The sequence below is a fragment of the Chiloscyllium plagiosum genome, chromosome 17 (genome assembly GCF_004010195.1).
Source record: "Chiloscyllium plagiosum isolate BGI_BamShark_2017 chromosome 17, ASM401019v2, whole genome shotgun sequence".
In the NCBI taxonomy this organism is placed as follows: domain Eukaryota; kingdom Metazoa; phylum Chordata; class Chondrichthyes; order Orectolobiformes; family Hemiscylliidae; genus Chiloscyllium; species Chiloscyllium plagiosum.
In genome coordinates, this window is record NC_057726.1 from 51627109 (window position 1) to 51647790 (window position 20682).

Below are 20682 nucleotides of genomic sequence, written 5' to 3' on the forward strand. Positions count from 1 at the left end.
TACTCTATGCCACTCTCTCCCACCCCCACCCTCCTCTAGCTTATCTCTCCACGCTTTAGGCTCTCTGCCTTTATTCCTGATGAAGGGCTTTTGCCCGAAACGTCGATTTTACCTGTCCTCGGATGCTGCCTGAATTGCTGTGCTCTTCCAGCACCACTGATCCAGAATCTGGTTTCCAGCATCTGCAGTCATTGTTTTTACCTCCTGGGTTGGGATATCTGGTTGGCATGGATGGGTTGAATCCAAGGGTCTGTTTCCATGCTGTACATCTCTATGACTGGGACTGAAACAATCCAGGTCTTTTTCAACATATAACTTCAGTTACATCACACTGTCAACCTTTGCTACAAATACTGTATCCTACCATTTTATACTCCACAACCACCTGATGAAGGAGCAGTGCTCCAAAAGCTAGTGCTTCCAAATAAACCCGTTGGACTATAATGGTTGTGTTGTGTGATTTTTAACTTTGTACACCTCAGTCCAACACCTGCATCTCCAATCTTATCTGACAACTGAGCTGCATCTGTTTTCTAATGTGTACAAGTGGTTAGATTTATTGAACAGCTTTCACGTAACTGGTGCTGCAAGCACCAAAGGCTAGATCATGTGTCAAACATACCTACGCAAACTATATGTTAAACAAGAGAAATGGAGTAAGAGCTGGGTGATGCTCGTTTCTTGAGGTTACTTTTATCTGGTGATCGTTTTGGATGTGGCTGTTCCTGATCATTGGCCGTTGAATTTGTCCCTGAAGCTGCAGTTTTTGCAGCAGTTCCTGATCAATTTGTCTTGATGTTGCCAGTAACTATCAACCCTGATGACTGCTTACAAACAGCCACCAACACAATGAACACTTCAATCTGCAACACCATACATCCTGTAAAATGAGACTAATAGTGGGTTACAGATTACTACTGCAGAGTACTGGCCTGCCCGAACCCTGCCATTCAATGAACTTTCTCCGCAGTAATTGAATGCTGTTTGGAGTACTGCCACACAGCCAGATATCCAATTTTGTCCTATGTTGTTCTGATGTATGTTAATTAGCCTCGAAAGAAATTGCCCCATCATTAGTGGAATTTGGATGCTCTTAATTGATGGGTACTTGGAATAAGGGGCAAAAAACAGGATTGGGATTCGGGAGAAAGCTGTCAATCTGGCTTTCTTACAGTCTTTGATTTCTCTTTAAATTACTGGTTTGCAATCCACTACATATGAACCCTGCACTATCCAGTCCCTGTTTCCCATTTCTCTTTAGTGATGCATTTTCTACCCATTGTCATTATGCTGTTCGTTTTCATTGTGTCTCAAGTATTTTTCAAATGCAACTTTTCTTGACAAAGAAAAGTTGACGCAGGAAGCATGCCAAGTCTTCCAGGAACAAACCTAAAAGTTCTGTTTGAAAAGCATTTTTGTTGTGATCAACATGGAATTGGCCGACCTCAGTCCTGTACTGCCACCTAGTGCCAGAACTGTGTGAGATTTTGGAGAAATGAGAAAGATGACTGCAGTCTCCAGAGATGTCAGCTGTAGTATTGACCGTGCTCCTGTGATCATGAATGCATAGCATGATCATAACAGTTGACTCAATCTTGGAGGTTCAGCCCTGAGATCTTCATTTCATACAACTATTAAATGGCCATTCTGTTACAGCCTAATGCACGTAGTAGCCAACGAAGGGCAGACACCAAACTAATTTTTAATTGTGCTGCATTTCAATCCCATTTTCTCCCAATAAACGGAGCAATCCTGAGATTTTCTCATCTTTGGACTTGAAATTCTGTGCTGGATTGTGTGAACAAGGAAAATCAATGTGAAGATTAGATGTGGGCTGCTGAATCCCAAAGCTCGGTTTTTGGGACAAAAAAGTGCTCTCCATGGTGGCTGACAAAGAACACCACATTAGTTGGAGGAAGAAATAGAGTGTAGATTCTGTGATGGTGGACGTTTGTTTGTATTTGTTGAATTTTGAGCATTGTCTTTTTGCAGCAGAGGCAGGGTGTGACCCGGAGTAGAACTTCGAGCATCAGCCTGACTGTGGAGCATGCACTGGAGAGCTTTGACTTCCTTAACACCTCCGACATGGAGGATTCAGAATTCTCAGAAGAAGAGGCAGAGAAGATTGGAAGGTATGGCATGTTTCTTGTGGCAAGGCCTATGTTGAGGGAGGTGATAGAAACCCGTTACTCTCAAAGAGGCTATTGAGCCCATTATACGTCTGGTTGTTTGAAAAAAGTATATTTTTTTTGTGCCACGTCTTTGCTTTTGGTCTATAATCCTGCAAGTTCCTCCTCATATCCTTTTTAAAAAGAATTAATGGAATCAGCTTGCACCACTGCTCTGGGTAGAGCATTCCAGATCCCCAAAACCAAGATAAAACATTTCTCCTCATTTTTCCCTCAAGGTCCTTGCCACGATTTAAATTCTGACCTCTGGTTATTGAGCTTCATATTGATGATAGGAAACAGACTTTCTTAATCAAACCTTTCGTCATCTTGTAAATCTTTTTATTAAGTCTTCTAAACTTCTCTATTCCAAGGAGAACAATCCTAATTTCCCAAACCAATCTATATGTTTGACGTTTCCTAGACCTTGTAGTCCTCTGCTGTAGCCTTTCCATCACTCTTTTTCCTCCTCTGAGGGGTTGCAGAATTGTTTCCAGTACTATAGTTGAGGCCCAATCATTGTTTTATGAAGCTCCAGATTTTATTGCTTTACATTTGTTGCTCTGCAATTGATATGCTGCTTTAATCATATTATTATTTTGTCCCAGCATGTTCAAGGAATTATGAAAATGGACACCATAATGTCTCTGGTATCTGCACTTTATAAAATAATGTCATTTATAGCTTCCCATATTATGCCTCCCAAAGTGCATCATTTTACACATGTCTGCACTGGGCTTCTGCCTAGCTCACTATCTATGCCTATGTCATTCTGAAGCCCAATAATTATCATTTAACTAGCTATCATTGCCTTGTCATTTAAAACTGAAGCATACATAATGTATAACAGGTGGTGCTGTGAATGATATGGGTGTAGTAAATTTTGGAAGCACAACAAATAGTTTAGTAATTTTCTGTTTGAAGAGGCCTAATTTCATCCCATAAATCTTGGTCCCACTCTCTATCCTCTATAACCTATTCCAACCACCACAGTGCTTTTGAGAGCTGAACTTGATCATCATCCGCATCATCGTTATTAATTGCTGAACCATTGGTTACTTCAGCTACCAAGGTCTTAAGCTCTTTGATTCCCTCCTTAAACCTTTCTATTTCTACCTCTTCCTCCTTCTTTAAGAGAATTGTTTAAAACCTGCATCAAGCTTTTGACAAATCTGCCCTAGCATCTCCTTAATTGTCCCAGTGCCAAATGGTGTTATCGTGTGGTGGTGGGGTTTTTGTCTACATTGAAAGTGCTAAAATGTCATCTGTGCCTCAGATGGTAACATGCTGACATTCCACTGAAGGAATACGGCATTGTTGGAGGCACCATCTTTTTGATACAATGTTAATCCAAGATTTAGTTTGTCTTCTCAAGTAGATGCAAGAGATTCAGTGCAACTCCTTCAAAAGTTATCACTGATGATTGAAGGACATGTATCAACTGGAACACCATAACAAAACTTCAAGTTATTTGCTCATTATCACATCACTGTTTTTGGGAACTTGCTGTGGGAGATGCTGGAGAGACAGAGTCGAAAAGCGTGGCACTGGAAAAAGCACAACAGGTCAGGTAGCATCCGAGGAGCAGAAAAGAAAATAGTCAACATTTCGGGCATTCACCCTTCATCAGGAATGTGGAGGGGGAAGGGAGCTGAGAGATTAATAGGAGGGTGGGGACAGGGGAAGGGTAGGTGGGAAGGCGATAGGTGGATGCAGGTAGGAGATGATTGTGATAGGTCAGTGGGGAGGGTGGAGAGGATAGGCAGGAAGGAAGATGGACCGATATATCCCTACGTGCTGCCCCACCCTGCCTCCACCCCCTTTTTATCTCAAACCACCACCCCCTCACATTCCTGATGAAGGGCTAATGCCCAAAACAAAATTGTCCTGCTCCTCAGATGCTGCCTGACCTGCTGTACTTTTTCCAGTGCCACGATTTTCTACTGTAAAGCACAAAATAAATGCATCTTTTTGCTTTGCTATGAAGATATGTTTGAAGATTTCACTGTCATGGGCAGATCAGTTTGTCTGTGTAACTCCTGAAAGCCTGTGAAAGTGAAGCTGTATCAAGCTATTTCTGCTTCTTGTGACAGGCGCAGCAATAATGTGCGTGGGCTCGCTGCAGGGCCCAGTGAAGCACTAACGGAGGATACTGGAGTCGGCAGTGGTTCCGAAGGGAGTCCGGTTCCAATGACAACAGGAAATGAATACTTGGACCAGGTTCTAATCGTACACTTGAATAACTGCAGCAGACTTCTACTGGTAAATATGTGAGATCTTCTCATTATCTGCAGTGTTGGCAGTTACTGAAACTTTGGGCATTTCACCAAGTTCTTTGTTAAAGTAGCTATTTGCTCATCTTTGACAGATAGCACAGACTGTCTTTGTGAAGTAGGGTGGTTCCCATACAATGTACTTACTTTGCAATTATTTGCAAGTCAAAGGAGACCATGATGTATCTTTTCCCTTCTGTGCAAGTCCACGTACGTAAGTGCAGATTAAATTAACACCTGATAGGAATTGGCATTTTGAGCATTAATGCCTAAGAAAGTACACGTTTATTAGTGGCTTCCTATTCAATGTATCCCAAAATTCTGTGGGAAACTAGGGAAGTGATTGCTTGGCCCCTTGCTGAGATATTTGTATCATAAATAGCCACAGATGAGGTACCAGAAGATTGGGGGTTGTCTAACATGGTGCCATTATTTAAGAAAGATGGTAAGGAAAAGATAGGAAACTATAGGTGGGGGAGCATGACATCAATGGCTAAGATGTTGGAGGGGATTCTGAGACACAGGATTTACATGCATTTGGGAAGGCAAGGACTGATTAGGAATAGTCAACATGGCTTTGTGTGTGGGAAATCGTGTGTCGTGAACTTGATTTTTATGAAGAAGTAACAGAGGATGGATAAAGGCAGAGTGGTGGATGTAAGCTATGTGGACTTCAGCAAGGCGTTCAACAAGGTTCCTCATGGTAGACTGGTTAGCAAGGTTAGATCACATGGAAAAGAGGGAGAACTAGCAATTTGGATGCAGAACTGGTTCAAAAATAGAAGACAGAGGGTGGTGGTGGATGGATGCTTTTCAGACTAGAGGCCACTGACCAGCAGTTTGCCACAAGGATCTGCTTTTCGTCATGTAAATAAATATTTGGAAGTGAACATAAGAGGTATGGTTAGTGAGTTTGGAGGTGTAATGGATAACAAAGAAAGTTACCTCCAAGTACAATGGGATCTTGATCAGATGGGCCAATGGGCTGAGGAGTGACAGATGGAGTTTAATTTAGATAAATGTGAGGTGCTGCATTTTGGAAAGACAAATTAGGACTTTACGTAATGATAATGTCCTGAGGAGTGTTGCTGAACAAAGAGACCTTGGAGTGCAGGTACATAGCTCCTTAAGTGGAGTCACAGGTAGATAGGATAGTGAAAGTGGTGTGCTTACCTTTATTGGTCAGAGCATTGAGTGTAGATATTAGGAGGTCATGTTGCAGCTCTACAGGTCATTGGTTGCGCCACTATTGGAATATTGCGTGGAATTCTGGTGTCTCTGCTGTAGGAAGGATGTTGTGAAACTGGAAAAGGTTCAGAAAGATTTACAAGGATGTTGTCATGTTTGGAGGGTTTGAGCCAAAGAGCTAAGCTGAATAGACTGGGGCTGTTTTCCCTGGAGTGTCGGACCTTGAGGAATGACCTTATAGAGGTTTATAAAATCACGAAGTGCATGGATAGGGTAAATAGACAAGGTTTTTTCCCTGGGGTGGGAGAATCCAGAACTAGAGGGCATATGTTTAAGGTGATAAGGGAAAGATTTAAAAGGAATCTAAGGGGCAAACTTTTCATGCAGAGGGTGGTGCATGTATGGAATGGGCTCCCAGAGGAAGTGGGTGGAGGCTGGTACAGTTACACCATATAAAAGTAATCTGGATGGGTACCTGAATAGGAAGGGTTTACAGGAATATGGGCCAAGTGCTGGCAAATGAGACTAGATTAATTTAGGATATCTCAGCGATATGGTTGAGTTAGACCGAAGGGTCTGTTTCTGTGCTGTATACCACTATGACTCTATAAATGCTCTGATTTGAGAGTTGTCCTTAGCCGTTCTGAAGTTATTCTGCAGTACTGCATTCTGTCAGCAGATGACACTGGCATGCTCTAACTTGATTTCACAAGTTATTTTATCCTTTGCCTGTGGTGAGTAATATAGTGCTGCAGCAGGTGAATTTAATTTTCCATTCAGAATGTAGGTTTGATACTTTTGGCTGTTGTTTAATTTAAGTTTTCTTTTCAAATCGAATGAATAAAATGGTGTAATATGAATGTAGGCAATCCAAATGAAATATGAGGATGCTGCTTGCTGGAAAACTAATGGTGTAACACAGCAACCAACATAGTTAAACAATAAGACAGGTCATTTGTTGCAATTATCCTAAACTTGCTGGTCTATTTCTTACACTTACCATTTTCTCAGCCTAAATGGCATCTTGCCTTTTGCCTCCCTGTTGTTTTTAAGAATTTCTGGGATTACACATTAATACTTCATAAAGTTTGTTAACTAAGAGCCAAAATGTATTTTCACAATACGATAATTGTGGGCGGCACGGTGGCACAGTGGTTAGCACTGCTGCCTCACAGCGCCAGAGACCCGGGTTCAATTCCCGCCTCAGGCGACTGACTGTGTGGAGTTTGCACGTTCTCCCCGTGTCTGTGTGGGTTTCCTCCGGGTGCTCCGGTTTCCTCCCACAGTCCAAAGATGTGCAGGTCAGGTGAATTGGCCATGCTAAATTGCCCGTAGTGTTAGGTAAGGGGTAAATGTAGGGGTATGGGTGGGTTGCGCTTCGGCAGGTCGGTGTGGACTTGTTGGGCCGAAGGGCCTGTTTCCACACTGTAAGTAATCTAATCTAATCTAATCTAATCGTTACAGCAGTGGTAATTAACTTGTCTCAGTGTGGAAATAATTTCTATTACTCAATCTCATTCTTCTATGTAGTCAATTTGATTATTAAAAGCTTCTTTTCTCCAGATGCTTTCTTGCCCCTTCCTTGGTCCATTTTTCCCCTTTTTGTATTTCTTCCTTTATCAGTTTTGACTCTAATTTGCTCCCCTCCTCAGTCTTCTTCCTCAATCGTAAATCACAGTGATTTATGTTCATGGTATGCTAAGGTGCCAGTTGTTCTGTCATCCTCACCATGTTTTAATCAGTTCTCACTTGCTCCAGGTTCTGCCAGAAGTCTAGAACTGTCCTGCTCCAGCTAAGTCTAGTCTGTGGTTTAAACTTCAACATTAATCCTGTAAAAATGAGGATTAAATTGGAATAAAATTTTGTCACTTTGATATCTTCTGGGTATTCTAGTCCCAACCTTTTGCTACAATCAGTGGTAACATACTCTTCACTGAGTTAGATAATTCACAACTCCATTCATTTTAGAAGCTTCAGCATATAAACCAGGCTAAAACTTCAGTATAGACAGGGCATTCCTTCAGAGATGCCATATTTCAGATGAAATATGAAATCTAGAACATGTATGAGCTCTTGAGTTGGACATTAAAAAAAACTCATGGCATCAATTTGAGGAAGAGCGGAGGTGTACACTAACCTGTGTAGATACAGGATTTAATGGATATGTAGATACATTCTGAGGTAAACTCTGATGTAGATAAACTGTGATCCCAGTAATCATGTGAGAGTACCCTGCAGAGTGTTTAAAATCACAGAACACCAGGTGTTGTATGATTTTTAACTTTGTCCACCCCAGTCCAATACCGGCTCCTCCAAATCATGCAAAATGTTTAACCTGCCATCTTACTGTTATGGACACATTGTGTAAATATAACCTGAAGGTCCTGCCTGAGCTTCTATGAAGAATCCATGCAATAATGCCCTGGCCAATATTAACCCCTTAACCATTTGGTTGCTGTTTATGGCATCTTGCGGCACACAAATTGGCTGTTACTACTTAATAACAGTGACTAAAATTTAAAGTACAATAAAAGCAAAATACTGTAGATGCTGGAAATCTGAAATAAAAACAGAAAATGTTGGAGAAACTCAGGTCTGACAGCATCTGTGGAGAGAGTTAACATTTCAAGTCTGATATGATTCTTCTTTGAATAATTCTCCAGCACATTTTATTTTATTTCAAAATACTTTTTGTTTGCTTTGATTTGTTTTAAGGCTTACTAAGGTTGTGAAAGACACATCTACCATAATTGTTTTACGCAATGTTGATTAAGTTTTGACCTTTTGTTTAAACATGATGTTTCAGTGATAGAGACGTTCAGCAATATACTTGCTCATCAAAAGAAATTGGTGTTGTGGTGCCTCCTTCATCCTGATCTTCAACAATAAATTGTGAGGGTGCTACATATCTTTGTCATAAAGACTGAAACTATCCGTTCAGCTGCCTCTGCTGCATACATTCCTTCACCAGCCTTTTGGGATAATGGAATGTTTTTCTTAATATCATCTTGTTCATGAGACCCAGCTGACTCACTCTGCCAAACAAACCATTGACCAGCCAACTTTATTTCCTCAGTTCAATATTCATTCAGCTTCAGTCTCCATAGCTGCTGTATTCACAAATTCACCTTAAGGAAAAGCTACTCTTGATCTTTCTGTACCTTACATCTGCTCTCCCAGTTTCAAGCACCCTTTCCTGTTCAAAGTCCTTAAAATTGTTGCTTTTGAAGCTGTGCTCATTTTTCACACAATGTTTTATGTTTGAATTCCTCCAATCAGGTTTCTTGCCCAGCCACAGTATTAAAATAGCCCTTATTAATGTAAAATAACATCCTATATTATTGTGACGGTAATAAATTATCCCTTTCATCCTTAGCTACAGTCTTCGACATACAGTATTCTCCTCTGATTTCTCTCCTCCACTCTCCAGCTGGATGGGACATGCTAACTACATTTTGTTTTGATTTAATATTGTGAAGACTGAAGTCATTGTGCTTGTACGTATCACAAACTTGGTTCCCTGCCTCTTATTTTCATCCCTGACAACCTTGGAGTTGAGTTGGTCCAGAGAAGAAGTTTCCGACCACATATTTGCACAATTGCCCATACTGTCTGCTTCTCTCTTTTGCTATGCCAATGGACTCTGATCCTGCTTTACCCGTTCTGCTGCTGAAAACCCTCATCCGTGCCATTGTTTCTATAGTCTTGTTTCAGTATTTTTTTGGCTGGCCTCCCACCTTCTATGACTTGGGCTCATCCAAAACTCTGCTTGCATCTTAATTCATTATGAGTGTCATTCATACATCACCATGTGTTAGCTGACCCATTCCCATTCAGTAACACTTATTTTTAAATCCTTGTGTTTTTCAAATCCATCTGCCTTCCCTATCTCTGTTACCTTGTCCAGTTTCAATAGCCCCCAAGTTAACTGCGTTCCATTAAATCTGGCCTCTTGTACGTTTCTGACTGTATAGCTGCCTTGGATTTGCCTCTCTAAACTTCTCCACTTAAGGTGCTCCTTAAAACCTACCGCTTGGATCAGGTTTTTGGTGATCTCTCCTCATCTCGCCACTTGTGAATCTGTATCAAAGTTTTTTTTTAGATTTACAATGTTTTTGTTTCTGTTAAGCACCTTGGGGCAGTTTACTGATTTAAATGCATTTTATATACATGCAAGTTGTCAATATCCATTTCATGTTGCAGCAATTGGGTATCTATGGACCACTACGATGCCGGGAGATTTACGCACTGGACAAGCTTCTAAGAGAGGCGCAAGTTCTAGAGACAGTGTCCAGACTGAGTGAGGAGAAAGCCGGGAACATAAACGCTGCTGAGGAGGGTAAGTTGATCCTCTCAAATGAAACGTCATTCGGCATTAACGCATGGCTCTTTGAAGCCTATTCCAGTTGTACACCATCAATTTTGTTTCTCTCTCATAATTGTGAAAGAGAAATGTCATGGTAACCACTTGCAGAAGTCTTGCCTTTTTGTTTCAGGAATTTCAAGTCCTACTCAAGATTTGTGTACAAAACTCCAGAGTCACTCTGCGGTACTAAGGAGTTGATGACTTCTAATTGTAATATTAAACTGAAGCTCAAAATGTCCTTTGGTGGATGCACTATCCTGTGTAGCTGTTTCAAAGTGTCTTGTCCAATATTTATTTCTCGACTTCCATCTAGAACTGATTTATCTGTTACGTGTCACTAACTTTCTAATGGAGCTGGCTATGTGCAAATTGGCTGACACCTTTGCTCCAAGATTGCCTGTACTTCAGAATATTTGGTTGGCCATAGAGTGCATTATGGTTTCATTTGGTATCTTTCTTATCAAAATAAGTGTGAATGAATTGAGTAACCGTATTGTTCTCTGAATTAATTGGCTAAGTTTGGGTGGCTGAGCTTTGTTTGACTAATGGCAGCAATGGGTTGTGAAATATCTCCAGGAGGTGGAAACCGGTTACAACTGAAGTAGACTTCCAGAAGCCAAGTGTTTCATCACAGGTCTGTCAAATATCGTTGTGGGAGAGATATGTTGTTTAATGTTTTCTTATTTAAAACCTAACCTTGAAAGGAAGTTGGCACTTAAGTTGTTTTTTTTTGCTATACATGCTTCCCTTCAGTCATGCCACTGCTGAAAGATAAGACAGTCTTTTCTTTCTGGACACACTGTACCGAGGGCCCGAACCTGTTCAGCGCCACAGTCCAGCGCGTTCTGCAGAAGCTAAACTCGAGCTTTGGGAGTAAAGTGAACGAGCACTACTCTGGCCCAGCAGAAGCAGGTTAGTGGCCACGGTCACCTGGACAGCTTCTAGTTGAAGATACTTTTTGCTGGAGAAATAGATAACAATAAGGTCAAGCTTTTGATATATATTAAGCAGGAACCATAAAAATTTCTGGTAAGATCTTCAATAAGGTACTACATAATGGATTCATTATGAAGTATTTCGAATGGGCAAACACATAGCAGAATGGATAGCAAACTGACTACAGAACAGGAAACAGTAGTGGCTAAGAGCAGCTATAGGTTGGTAAATGATGGAAAATATTGTTCCACAAGGATCAGTGCTGACACAAAAACAAATACTGTGGATGTTACAAATCTGAAATAAAAATAAATACTGGAAAAATTGATAAGGTCAGGAAGCATCAGCGGAGAAAAACACAGTTAACTTTTACCGTAAATGTTTTGGACCCTAAAGTTGGAGTATTAGATTAGATTTATTTTTTCGATTAGATTACTTTACAGTGTGGAAACAGGCCCTTCGGCCCAACAAGTCCACACCGACCCGCCGAAGCGCAACCCACCCATACCCCTACATTTACCCCTTACCTAACACTACGGACAATTTAGCATGGCCAATTCACCTAACCTGCACATCTTTGGACTGTGGGAGGAAACTGGAGCACCCGGAGGAAACTCTCGCAGACACGGGGAGAATGTGCAAACTCCACACAGTCAGTCGCCTGAGGCGGGAATTGAACCCGGGTCTCTGGCGCTGTGAGGCAGCATTGCTAACCACTGTGCCACCATGCCGCCCACTATTTATTTCCAACTTTGCAAGTAACACCGATGTGGTTAGCACAAAGGAAGAATGTGACAAAATATACGAACATGAATAGCCCAGGATCTCCTGAACAGTGACAATGTTTGTCACATTGCCATTTTGTGTATAAACTCCCCCAGCTCAATGCTGGAAGATTGTGAAATGATGCCGGCATTGACAATTTAACAGTTATTTCGTTATAGACTAATGTGAGGTAATGCTTTTTTCTTTTAGAATAATGATGAGGCCACAAACGTATTGCTTGGATTATAAGAGTTTAAATATTTTTAAAAAGTCCAGGGATTCGTATAATTACAATGAGCAACACAGATTGAAAGGTCATTTTAAATTTTTTTTAAAATCAAACACTGGGGTTTTGAAGGTATAAATTTGAAAAGGAGAAACTAAATGATTTTTTAAAATTCATTCATGTGATGAGGATGTTTCTGGCAAGGCCAGTGTTTATTACCAATCCCTAGTTGCCCAGAGGATAGTTAAGAGTCAACCACATTGCTGTGGGTCTGGAGTCACATGTATGCCAGACTAGCAGTTTCCTTCCCTAAAGGATATTAGTGAACCAGACGAGTTTTTCCAACAATCGACAACAGTTTCATAGTCATCATTAAGTTCTAGATTTTTATTGAATTCAAATTCCATTATCTGTCATGGTGGGATTTGAACCCAGATCCCCAGAACACTCTATGGGTCTCTGGATTAACAGTCCAGCAACACCACTAGACCGTTGCCTCCCTGAAGTATCAGCCCTTAGTTGGCAAACTGTGTGCAGTCCTGGACTCCATATTATAAAAGGATATAGATAGAACATTGAACAGTACAGAACATGATAGGCCCTTTGGCTGTTGATATTGTGCCAACCTTTTATCCTACTCTTAGATCAAACTAACCTACATACGCTACATTTTACTATCATCTATGTGCCTACCCAAGAGCCGCTTAAATGTCCATAATGTATCTGATGCTACTACCACTTCTGGCAGTGCATTCCACGCACTCACCACTCTCTGTGTAAGGAATTTACCTCTGACATCTCCCCTAAACCTTCCTCTAATCCCCTTAAAATAATGCCCCCTTGTGATAGCCATTTCCGCCCTGGGAAAATGTCTTTGGTTATCCATTCTATCTGTGCCTCTCATCATCTTGTACACTTCTATCAAGTCACCTCTCATCTTCCTTCACTTCAAAGAGAAAAGCCTTGGCCTTTCTTCATAAACATGCCCTCCAGTCCAGGCAGCATCCTGGTAAATCTCCTCTGCACCCTCACTGAAGCATCCACATCCTTCCTAAAATGAGGCGACCAGAACTGAACACAATATTCCAAGTGTGGTCTATCAAGAGTGTTATAACCTTGAGGCTCTTAAAATCAATCTCCTTGCTAATGAAAGCCAACACGCCATACGCCTTCTTAACAACCCTAATCAACCTGGGTGGCAACTTCTCGGGATCTATGGACATGGATCCCAAGATCCCTCTGTTCCTCCACACTGTCAATAATCCTGCCTTTAATCCTGTAATCTGCATTCAAATTTGACCTTCCAAATGAATCACTTCACATTTTTCCAGGTTGAACTCCATCTGCCACTTCTCAGCCCAGCTCTGCATCCTGTCAATGTCCTGTTGCAACCTACAACTGCCCTCCACACTATCCATCACTCCACCAACCTTTGTGTCATCAGCAACTTACTAACCCATCCCTCCACTTCTTCATTCAAGTCATTTAAAAAATCACAAAGAGCAGAGGTCCCAGAACAGATCCCTGTGGAACACCACTGGTCACCGAGCTCCAGGCTGAATTATTTCCATCTACTACTATCCTCTGTCTTCTATGGACTAGCCAATTCTGTATACAGCCAAATTTCCCTGTATCCATTGCCTCCTTACTTTCTGGATAGCCTACCATGGGGAACCTTTTCAAATACCTTGCTAAAATCCATATACACCACATTCATTGCTCTACCTTCATCAATGTGTTTTGTCACATTCTCAAATAATTCAATAAGGCTTGTGAGGCATGACCTACCCCTCACAAAACTATGCTGACTATCTCTCATCAAATTATGTTTTTCCAAATAATCATAAATCCTGTCTCTCAGAATCCTCTCCAATAATTTGCCCACCACCAACATATGTCTGACTGGTCTATAATTCCCAGGATTATCCCTATTCCCTTTCTTGAACAAGGGAATAACATTTGCCACCCTCCAATTATCTGGTACTACTCCAGTGGACAGTGAGGATGTAAAGATCATCGCCAAAGGTGCAGCCATCTCTTCCCTCATTTCCTGTAGGTTTATCCCGTTCAGCCCAGGGGACTTATCTATCCTCATATTTTTAAATATTTCCTGCACCTCCTCCTCCTTAACATCAACATTTTACGCTGTACTCACAAACGACAAGGTCCCTCTCACTAGCGAATACTGAAGCAAAATATTCATTAAGAACCTTCTGTACCTCCTCTGACTCCAGGTACAAGTTCCCTTCACTATCCCTAATCGGCCCTACCCTCACTCTGGCCATCCTCTTGTTCCTCACATAAGTGTAGAACGCTTTGGGATTTTCCTTTATCCTCCCTGCCAAGCCTTTTTCATGCCCCCTTCTAGCTTTTCTAAGTCCAATCTTCAATTCCTTCCTAACTACCTTGTAACCCTCTAATGCCCTGCCTGAACTTTGCTTCCTCAACCTTAAGTAAGCTTTTTTCTTTCTCTTGACTAGATGTTCCACATCTCTTGTCATCCAAGGTTCCTTCACCCTACCATCACTTCAGTGCCTCAGTGGGACAAACATATCCAGCACGCACAGCAAGTGATCCATAAACAACCTCCACATTTTTGTTGTGCATTTCCCTGAGAATATCTGTTCCCAATTTATGCCATACAGTTCCTGCCTAATAGCATTGTAATTCCATCTCCCCCAGCTAAATACTTTTTCATACCTTCTGCTCCTATCCCTCTCAATGACAGTAGTAAAGGTCAAGGAGTTGTGATCACTATGACTGAAATGCTTTCCCACTGAGAGTACTGACGCCTGACGTGGATCGATGACAAGCACCAAATGCAATATGGCCTCCCCTCTAGCTGGCCTATTGACATATTGAGTCAGGAATCCTTCCTGGATGCACCTGACAAAGTCTGCTACATTGAAACTATTTGCACTAAGGAGGTTCCAGTCAATATTAGGGAAGTTGAAGTCACCAAGACAACAATCCTGTTACTTCTGCACCTTTCCAAAATCTGCCTCTCTATCTGTCCCTCTGTGTCAAGCTTTTTGCGTATTGTTGCAGCTGCAAATAGAGGGGATTCCATCACAATTTTGGAATTTATGATATTGAAAGAGTTCGAGAGGGTGACTGTAACAAAAATTCTTCCATTTATGGAGGAATCAAAAACTCAAGGACATAACATGAGTGTCACTAATAAAACAAACAGGAAATTGAAGAGAACTCTCTTTGTTTAGAGAATGATAAGAATATGGAACTTAATAGCATATGAAGAGCTGAGGCAAATTGTATGGATATTTTTAAAATGGAAAGCTAATAAGCCCATGAGAGAGAAATGAAAGGAGGGATTATACTGATAGAGGGTGGAAGGAGTCATGTGGAGCATAAATGCCAGTGTGGGCCATTTCGGCTGACTGGCCTGTTTCTTACATTAGTTTAATGTAATTTGATCTGTTTTAGCCTAAGTCTGGTTGAAAGGGTTTGAGAAAGGAATGCAAGTTGAAACCTCCTGCACCATCCTAATTAATCATAAATTACAATTAAAGCAATTTTATCAATCTCCACAGACATCGATATAATGCAATGAAGATCTTTAAGAACCATAGCTTTAAAGGTAGCTGTTTATTTCAAACTCTCATACTTACCACTCAAAATATCCCAAAATGTTTTCTGAAATAGATTAATCTAAATTGAAATTGCATTGATTAGAACTAATTGCTTTCATCATCTTGCTAGGCTGATTTTAAAGAAAATTCTTTCCACATGTTAGTTTCACCTTTCAATAATCTTTTTCTGTATCTTCTGCACAATTAACATACAGGTAATCATACCTTGTAATCCAAACCCCACATTTCCTCAATTGCTCTGGATGCTCCTCGATAGCTGTGGCAACTGAAAGTTTTCTACTTTCGTCAGCACCAGTGTTTTATGAAGTAAAGCACGATCTCCTCCTAATTTCTGATTTTTCTTTTACTTGTTACCACTAAACATTGTTGCAATTGTTTCACGTTAGTATCACTAATGACCCTTAGATCAATCTCATTGTCCATTAACAAGATCCTTTTAAGTAAGATTCATTTCTTGGATATTTTTGATGTGCTTTCCATTTGTCCACATTGATTTTCATCTGCCACCTTTCTGTTCAATTGCTAAATATATCCAACTTGTCTTGTAATAATTGCTTGTTGTCTGGGGGGCGGTTTATCAAGATGACTTAACTTCACCCAACTAAATCTGTGCAGGTTGCAATCAAAGATAAGTTTTAGAGAGAAACAAGGCTAGCTAGCAAGCCAAGTTCTGAAGAAGAGTCGTATTAGTCTGAAATGTTAACCTTCTGTCTCTCTCCAGGGATGCTGAATTTCTGCAGCACTTTGTTTTTGTTTTAGATCGCCAGCATCCACAGTACTTTGTCTTTATTAATTAGGTAGCTGCTCTATCCCTGTCTTGGGCTCACATTTTCTCCAAGTTCACTGGCACTTAGAGTCCCAAAGATGATATTACACTGCAAATAGGCTGAGATTCAGCCACCTGTAAGTGAACGTTGGCAGGTGTAAGTGAGGATAAGCTGTGAATTCTATCTGATGCGCCACTAGATTCAAATGGTTTCTTTCAACTATGTTCCATTGTGCTATACTGCCTAACTCCGAAATTAAACAGAACTGACCATTTGAGCAATTTATTTTGCTTTCAAATATGATCAATTTAACTGTAAAGCGATTTTGAAAAAGAGAACTATATTCAATAAACATTTCAGCTTAGACTCTGCTGCAGACTGAGGCACTTACTCTGCATACAGATTTTAATCATGCGTTTAGTAAAACAATTCGGTCATTTAATCTGCTCTTTCTTAACAGTTTTTATTAAACTAGTGGAGAGGTTTTTGGACAGAACATTGCCAAAACGTGCTCGAAGTGGAAATGTGGAATTCCTGACTATCTTCCAATACTTGAATCACATTGAGGAGCAGAATGTGCCCTCCTTACCTGCCTATATCATGGAGGTAGCTGATGAAGGTACTTTTCTAATGTTCTTTATGCAGCTTCACCCCTAACTCCAACCTCGCATGAGTAATTCTCTCCTCCTTGTGCTCCTCCATTTTTGTGTCAGCAAGTCTCTTTCTGAATCTCTATTCAGTTTGTGCAGCAATCAGAATTCTGCAGTATAGCTTATCAGATGATCATCCTGGCAGTCACTGCTGACCATCCATACCCTCTATATGAGGAAGAAAACATTGGACTTGGTAAGAAGGATTGCATCTCTGTGATATTCCCCCATTGATCTCTGAGCTCTGGAGGTCAGTGGAGGGATAATGAATACAGTAAATTGGCATTGTGCTCACAGGAACCCTTCCTATAGCAGCATTCTGGACTGCCTGGGTGTACACTGTTTTCATTAATGCAGATCGACTTTGACATTGTTGGGGATATTATCAAGTTGATATCCCCAGTGCTTTGGATAGATTTGTGTAGGGTCCTGTTAACCATGATGAGTGCATTTTGCTTTCTAGAATTAACTATCAACTCCGAAACGTCTCAATACAGTGACTTGTTCCTGGAATGATTTCCATGTTTTATAAGATTAATAAATGTTCCAGTTAGGGTTGACGTTTCTTTTAAATGGTTGCTGAGGGTTTAGAACAACACAAAACAGCCCTGATGTTAGTTTCACAAAAGTCTTTGCCTGGATTATACTTCTATGTGGTTTTTGTGCATGCCTGTCTATGTGATGCAACTGTATGTAGACTCATGGATTGTCCCCCTTGTCCTCACCTACCACCCCACATCCATCGTATCATCCTTAAACATTTATGTCAAGTCCAACTAGACCTCACCACAAAGAACATCAACCCCTCCCCACCCCGTCTGCCTTCCTCAAGGACTGTTCCCTTTGCCTTGGTTTGCGCCACTCGCGTTTCTCTCCACACCCCCCAACCCCCTCAAAAAAACCCCAGGCACCTTCCCCTGCAACTGAAAAAGATGCAAAACCTGCCAGCCCACCACCTCCCTCTCATATCCATCCAGGGCTCCAAACAGACCTTCCAGGTAAGACAGAGGTTCACTTGCCTCTCCTTCAACCTAGTTCACTGTATCCAGTGCTCCCGGTGTGGTCTTCTCTACCTCCAGGAAGACCAAACGTAAACTCCAGCGCACGTTTCACCAAGCATTACAGCCGGGTTCGCAGACCTGACCTCCCAGTCACCGTCCATTTTAATTCGCCTTCCCAATCCCTTTCTGACATGACCATCCTTGGCCTCCTCCAATGTCACAATGAATCAGACATAAATTGGAGCAATAACACCACATCTTCTGCCTGGGCAGTCTACAGCCCAGAGGACTCAACATTGAGTTCTTTAGTTTCAAATAACCCCATCCCCCAACTCCCTTTCCAGACCCTCACACACCTTCCTTCCTTCTGATCAACCCTTCCTTCCAGCTACCAACCAGATTCATTCCTCCCATTGACTAACCAAGTCATACCCTCTACCTGACTTCACCTATCCCCACCTCACCACCCTTCCTCCACCACCTCCCCTTTATCTGCAGCTCCCCCTACACACACCCGAAACATTGACTTCTTGACCTCCTGATGCTGCCAGGCTTGCTGCTTGTCTATCGTGGATTATGCTTGGCTGCAAAATCTCTGACTTAGATGAGGCATTTTCTTCTTCCTCCCCTCTCAACACCCCCACCTTGATTGCAAACAAAGACTTAGAATGCCTGTAATGATGTGGGTGTGTGTAGGTGTGGGTACATAAAGCATCAAGTTTAGGCTTACCTCTCAAATAAGCACCTAACAATCCTGTCCAGTCACAAACATACTGCATAGCCACTCAAGTGAGATATCAGGTTGTGTTTTTTCTACTGATATTGAAAATGTCCATGACTATTTTGTGATTTTTTTTCTCCCCATCACCTCACTCCCCATTCCTCACAGTATTCTTGGTTCAGAATCTACAGTCCTCTGATAGGGATGTGGTATTGAAGAATCTGAAACATCTCTCAGGGACCCAGCTCCAGAAGGACGGTCTGAAAGCCATGGGTCTGCTTCTATTGGAGGACAACACTAAGATCGGCAACACAGTTGCCTCTGTGCTGAAAAACCTGTCAGAAGACTCCAAGTTCAGAGAGAAAGTTAGTAGCTAAGTCTAAAGGCAGTTGCTTTGCTCACTGCTAACTTGGCTGATTAGGTCCAACAACTTTGGTATCTGTACGGGTATCTGTATTCGTCTTTTACTTGTCAACTATGGAGCAGTGTTTGAAATTAATATGAGGACCAGTATTGTAACTGAACTGGTGAGGCTGTTATCGGAGCTAGTGTTCGTACCCAAGTAGGTTAGGTTGCCAGTAGTGAGAGTGCATTGTCCCTAAGAAGTGAGACTCTAATAGTACCAAAGCAATACAATTGCAAAGTGGTTTCATTGATAGTAACACTGTGTTCCCCTGAATATAGAAAATGTATCATGATCTAATGTAAAACTTTAAATTCTGCAAAGAATTTGTTTTGTGTATGAGAAACTATTTTCTTTATTTGGACAACCAAGAACAATGGGCAGTAATCTTAAAATAGCACTCAGCCATTTTGGATTGAAATCATGAAACATTCTTTTATGTACAGTAGTAGAAATCTTGAACTTTCCAATAGTCTGGTTGTTGCATCAAATTGACTTTGAAGACTTGAAATTAATTGTTATTTATTATGTGAAAGTATTGCACAATGTGGAGCAAAGGCTGTCAAATTAAATTGCATAATCTAATGAAATGCTAGTTCATTCTTGAAGAGTTGAATAGCCTACCCCCTGTTCCTAATGTCTTGTTGTGGTGTAATGTTGTTTCAACCTAAATCTTGTTTGAGTCCAGCCAGACATCTGAATGAATTAAAAGACTCTGGTGGCTTAATACCATTGTCACAAAAGGTATGTAAGTATTGTGGGTCCTCCACCAAAGTGCGGAGATTCATGGATTTACAATGCCGGATCCTTGTTAGCACTTCATCAATGACATGAAAAATGGTTGTTTGTGTTTAAAATATCTGGACTTAGATTCTATCAGCATTAATCTGAAATTTGGTAGACAATTTGTTTTGTGCAATGGACTAATCATGTGCATTTGTTTTTAGGCTCTGGTTTGTTACTTGGAACTGCTTGAGGATGAGGATGGACAGCTGAGAAAAGTAGGATGCACAGCACTGGCACATTTAAAGGTGTGAGCACTTCAGTTTAAGTTAGTCAAAATAAACACATTTACTACCATACAAATGGTACAACACAGAAGGGAGCCATTCAGCTCATCTTGTAAAAAGCCACTCAGATGCCCTATCTAGTCCTTGCAAATGACCCATAGCCTTGCAGCTTACAACTCTTAAGGTGCAGATCCAGGTACCTTTAAAAAGAGTTCAGTGTCTCTGTCTCCATCACCAATTCAGGCTGTGAATTCCATACACTCACCATCCTCTGTGTAAACAAGCTTTTCTTCACATCTTTCATCCTTCTGCCACATAGCTTGAATTTGTGTCCTGGTTGTCGAACTCTGTGCTGGGGAAACAGGTTTCTCCTGTCTACTCTCTTTGAGGCACACAAAATTGTGAAGAGTAATCATGTCATAAGACATAGGAGTGGAAGTAAGGCCATTCGGCCCATCGAGTCCACTCCGCCATTCAATCATGGCTGATGCGCATTTCAGCTCCACTTACCAGCGTTCTCCCCGTAGCCCTTAATTCCTCTAGACAACAAGAATCTATCGGTCTCGGCCTTGAAGACAACTTCATTGAGTTGTAGAA

At 41.2% G+C, this 20682-nt stretch overlaps 1 protein-coding gene across 5 annotated transcripts in view; it reads left to right on the top strand.

Moving 5' to 3' along the window:
- The window catches only part of ripor1 (RHO family interacting cell polarization regulator 1), a 342903-nt gene that overhangs the window by 313132 nt on the left and 9089 nt on the right, over positions 1 to 20682 (top strand). For all 5 annotated transcript variants that reach the window (XM_043707051.1, XM_043707049.1, XM_043707047.1 and 2 more), the window contains 7 exons: positions 1993 to 2132; positions 4262 to 4430; positions 9833 to 9968; positions 10749 to 10907; positions 16761 to 16919; positions 18841 to 19037; positions 20023 to 20106. In XM_043707051.1, coding sequence (XP_043562986.1) covers positions 1993 to 2132; positions 4262 to 4430; positions 9833 to 9968; positions 10749 to 10907; positions 16761 to 16919; positions 18841 to 19037; positions 20023 to 20106 — 1044 coding nt within the window. The remainder of the gene's footprint in view (positions 1 to 1992; positions 2133 to 4261; positions 4431 to 9832; positions 9969 to 10748; positions 10908 to 16760; positions 16920 to 18840; positions 19038 to 20022; positions 20107 to 20682) is intronic.